Here is a 3,026-nt window from a genome sequence, read left to right as displayed (position 1 = left end):
TCGAGTGCCCTGAGTCCTTGTACAGCCACTAAGCTACCGTGACATTCCATCTTGGCCAAGGACCCCTGTCCTTCGCTGAGCACCCCCGGAGAAAGGGCGGTAACCAGCCTTTCCCTCCCGCCTCCCAGGTTCCCCGAGATAGAGAGCCCTGGGCTCAGTAAGGTCCTGCGCACGGCTGCCTTCGCCTATCCCTTCCTGTTCGACAACCTCCCTCTCTTCTACCGGGTAAGGGAGCCTGGCGCTCCTGCCCTCCCTGCTCCCCAGGCCCTCGCTCCCCAGGGCCCTCCCCACCAGCTCTGCTTGTCCTCTGCCAGCTGGGACTGTGCTGGGACAGGGGCCCCGCCTGTGGGCTGGAGGCACTGAGCGCCAGCCACCGCTACCACCTCGTCTGCGCGCTGCTCACGGGCTTCCTCTTCGCCTCCCGCCTGCCTGAGCGGCTGGCCCCAGGACGCTTCGACTACATTGGTGAGAGCTCGAGAGTCCCGTCCAGGGAGGGGTGAGGGGAGACAGCGTCCAGGGCGCAGGTGAACAGAGTAATGGGGTATCACAGCCAGGGAGCGTGCCCCGGGGCCAGGTCGCCCCCTCCTCAGGTAACGAACCAGTAGCACCTGGACCGGGGCCTATGCGCATCGGCCGTCACGCTCCTCCTCGGGGCAGGTCTTAGTCCCAGTTTAGGGGAGCAGCCCTGGGAACGGGGTACTTGCCCTGAGCCGCCCGCCTCCCCACAGGCCATAGCCACCAGCTGTTCCACGTCTGTGCCGTGCTGGGCACCCACTTCCAGCTGGAGGCGGTGCTGGCTGACATGGGATCTCGCCGCGCCTGGCTGGCCGCGCAGGAGCCCCCCTTAGGCCTGGCGGGCACGGTGGCCACGCTGGGCCTGGCGGTGGCCGGGAACCTGCTCATCATTGCCGCCTTCACCGCCTCCCTGTGTCGGGCCCCCCGCACCTGCCCCCTGCTGCAGGGTGGCCCCTGGAGGGGGTGTGAAGGCGGGAAGGCAGTGAGGGCCCATCTCTAAGCCTGCCCTGGGGGAAGGCAGAGGCCAGGCCCTGGAGCTGGGGAGGAGCCAGGCAGGGGCCTGACGAGCGAGCGGGCGCATCGGAGCCTGGAGCCAGAGGGGCTGCGGAGAGGGCAGAGGAGAGGAGGGGCGGGGAGATGCTAGCGGCAAGGGGGAGGGTCGCGAGGGGGCGCTCGGTGAGGCTGGGGCAAGTGCTGAAGGTCCGAGAGGGGCAGTGCGTGTGTCCAGGCTGGAGCTGGCCCCCCGGCTGGAGGCTGGGGACGGGGAGGTGCCGGGGCCCTGACACCTGGTTCCGTTCCTGCCTGCGAGTCTCTGCCGAGCCCAAGGAAGCACTAACACGACTAACGCAGGCCCACCCCGCGTGCTCGTGCGTCCGGCCGGAGACCCGCGGCTGCCCTCGCCCCCCGACCCGGGCGGCCCCGTCTACGGGCAGCGCTCCGCCCACGGGGAAGAGCCCGTCTGTCCTGGCCACAGCCGTGTGCTCTATGTCCAGGCCTCTGGGTCTACGTGGGTGTCCTGGATGGTGCCGTGGGCTGGGTGGGGGGACAGGTGCTGGGCTAGAGGGGGAACCCTCATAATTAGACTTTTAGGACGCTCCCTTTGATGCTTCCAGACGAGGCGGGTATAAATAAATCAGTCAACAGCAGATTTGGGGAAGGACTTTCTCCACTCCCATCCACACCGCCCCCGCACCTCCACAGATGGACACAGACTCGCAGCCCCACCAATTCCTCTGCCGGACTTTATTCTGGACCAGCTGGGGTGATGGGGACCCCACACTTGCAGGGCGGGGGGGCAAGGGGAGGGGAGGAGAGCAGGCGGGGGGGCGCTGCCAGCAGGGCCAGAGGGACTGCCCGCTCTAGACGGGGCCATAGAAGCGCTGGTAGGCGTCCTGGAAGCCGATGTGGTCCGCCAGCTCGTCGCAGTTGGGGTTGAGCTCACATACTTCCCTCTTGGGCTCCAGGGGATCCGGGTAGGGGGCTGGGGCCCTGACACGCCAAGAGAGCCGCATCAGCCTCCAGGAAAAATGCCTGCCCCCTCCTCACACGGCCCTGGGGGGGACTGCGGAGCCCTGGGCAGGGGGCTGCCCTCTCCCCGCCCGTCCCCCACGTTGGGTCTGGAGCCGCAGGGCCCTGGACGGTACTCACCCCAGCCCGGAGTCCAGGTAGCGCCGGAGCCTCCTCACCACCTCGCTGCCTTCCCGCTTGGATATGAAGGCTGTGGAGCAGAAAGGCAGGGATGGGGGGGCTCAGGGTCTGGGGGCATGGCGGCAGCCCCGCTGGGTGATGCGCACACGGCCCCCCACCAGGCCCTGTACCCACCTGCACCTCTGCGGGACTCCGCACCGCTGGGCTTCGCACCTGCAAAGGAGAGGGCCTGGTTCATCCCGCTTGTCCCTGGGCCCCCTCCTCTCCCCCCCTCCACCAGGACAGAGCCTGCAGGAGGGTGGCAGGACTGGAAGGGGGAGGGGAGGCCGAGCCAAGGTGGGCACTCACCTGCCAGGCCAGCCAGGCAGAGCGCGGCCAGGGCCAGCAGGGCGAGAACCGTCGCGGGTCTCATGGCGGGTCTGTCCTGTCTGTGGGTGTCGGTGCGCAGCTGCCGGGGCTGCTGCTGGACCTCAGCTGGTCGGTCTGCCTCTCATGGCCGCCACCGCAGTTTATATCCGGGTTGTGCTGTGGGGGAAGGGGGGCCCACCGTGTCGTGGGCGGGACACGGGGGATCTGCCAGGACTGTTTGGGAGTTGTCCGCCCCCGCTCTGAGGGCCAAACCCCAAAGGATGTTGTGGTTGGAACCGGAGCTGCCTGGGCAGGCTCGGTGTCCCTGCAGGGTGCACCCCAAGCCCCCAGCTCCAGCCCAGTGTGGGGCAGGCCAGGAGGGGCGGGAGGGGAGCCTGCGGAGAAAGGGGGGCTCCAGGTCTAAAATAGAGTCCGGCAGAGCTGGGCTGCCTCTGGAAGGCTGTGATTTGCACTGTCGGCCCCAAGGGCAGGAGCCAAACCCCAGGGAGGGAGGG

At 68.3% G+C, this 3,026-nt stretch overlaps 3 protein-coding genes across 7 annotated transcripts in view; 2 read left to right on the top strand and 1 right to left on the bottom strand.

Moving 5' to 3' along the window:
- The window catches only part of LOC103668688 (membrane progestin receptor delta), a 5,798-nt gene extending 4,137 nt beyond the window's left edge, over positions 1–1,661 (top strand). For all 5 annotated transcript variants that reach the window (XM_040635796.1, XM_040635798.1, XM_040635797.1 and 2 more), the window contains one exon: positions 1,284–1,661. The gene's annotated coding sequence lies outside the window, so the exon portion shown is untranslated. The remainder of the gene's footprint in view (positions 1–1,283) is intronic.
- LOC121103637 (membrane progestin receptor delta-like) lies at positions 43–1,661 on the top strand (the record flags this gene model as incomplete). Its single annotated transcript, XM_040634472.1, has 3 exons — positions 43–225; positions 315–465; positions 729–1,661. Coding segments are annotated over 3 exons (621 nt in total), but the record flags the coding sequence as incomplete, so codon positions are not given.
- Positions 1,662–1,735: 74 nt separating this feature from the next.
- On the bottom strand, positions 1,736–3,011 carry LOC121103927 (osteocalcin-like). Its single transcript, XM_040635805.1, has 4 exons — positions 2,512–3,011; positions 2,338–2,376; positions 2,164–2,233; positions 1,736–2,004 (listed from the first exon to the last, which is right to left on the bottom strand). Exons 1-4 carry the CDS (start codon positions 2,573–2,575, stop codon positions 1,875–1,877), a joined length of 303 nt encoding a protein of 100 aa, XP_040491739.1. The 5' UTR covers positions 2,576–3,011; the 3' UTR covers positions 1,736–1,874.
- Positions 3,012–3,026: the final 15 nt, after the last annotated feature.

This window comes from Ursus maritimus, unplaced genomic scaffold (genome assembly GCF_017311325.1).
Source record: "Ursus maritimus isolate PB19 unplaced genomic scaffold, ASM1731132v1 scaffold_2, whole genome shotgun sequence".
NCBI classification, from domain to species: Eukaryota; Metazoa; Chordata; class Mammalia; order Carnivora; family Ursidae; genus Ursus; species Ursus maritimus.
Note: the sequence above shows the minus strand (reverse complement) of the source record. Positions and strands in the feature narration are given on the sequence as shown.

Excerpts from the sequence above, each read along its gene's own strand:
- LOC121103927 (XM_040635805.1), bottom strand. The coding sequence starts at position 2,575 with ATGAGACCCGCGACGGTTCTCGCCCTGCTGGCCCTGGCCGCGCTCTGC. Across the intron at positions 2,377-2,511 it reads CTGCCTGGCTGGCCTGGCAG|GTGCGAAGCCCAGCGGTGCG; the intron begins GTGAGTGCCCAC and ends TCTCCTTTGCAG. Across the intron at positions 2,005-2,163 it reads TACCTGGACTCCGGGCTGGG|GGCCCCAGCCCCCTACCCGG; the intron begins GTGAGTACCGTC and ends TTGGCGTGTCAG.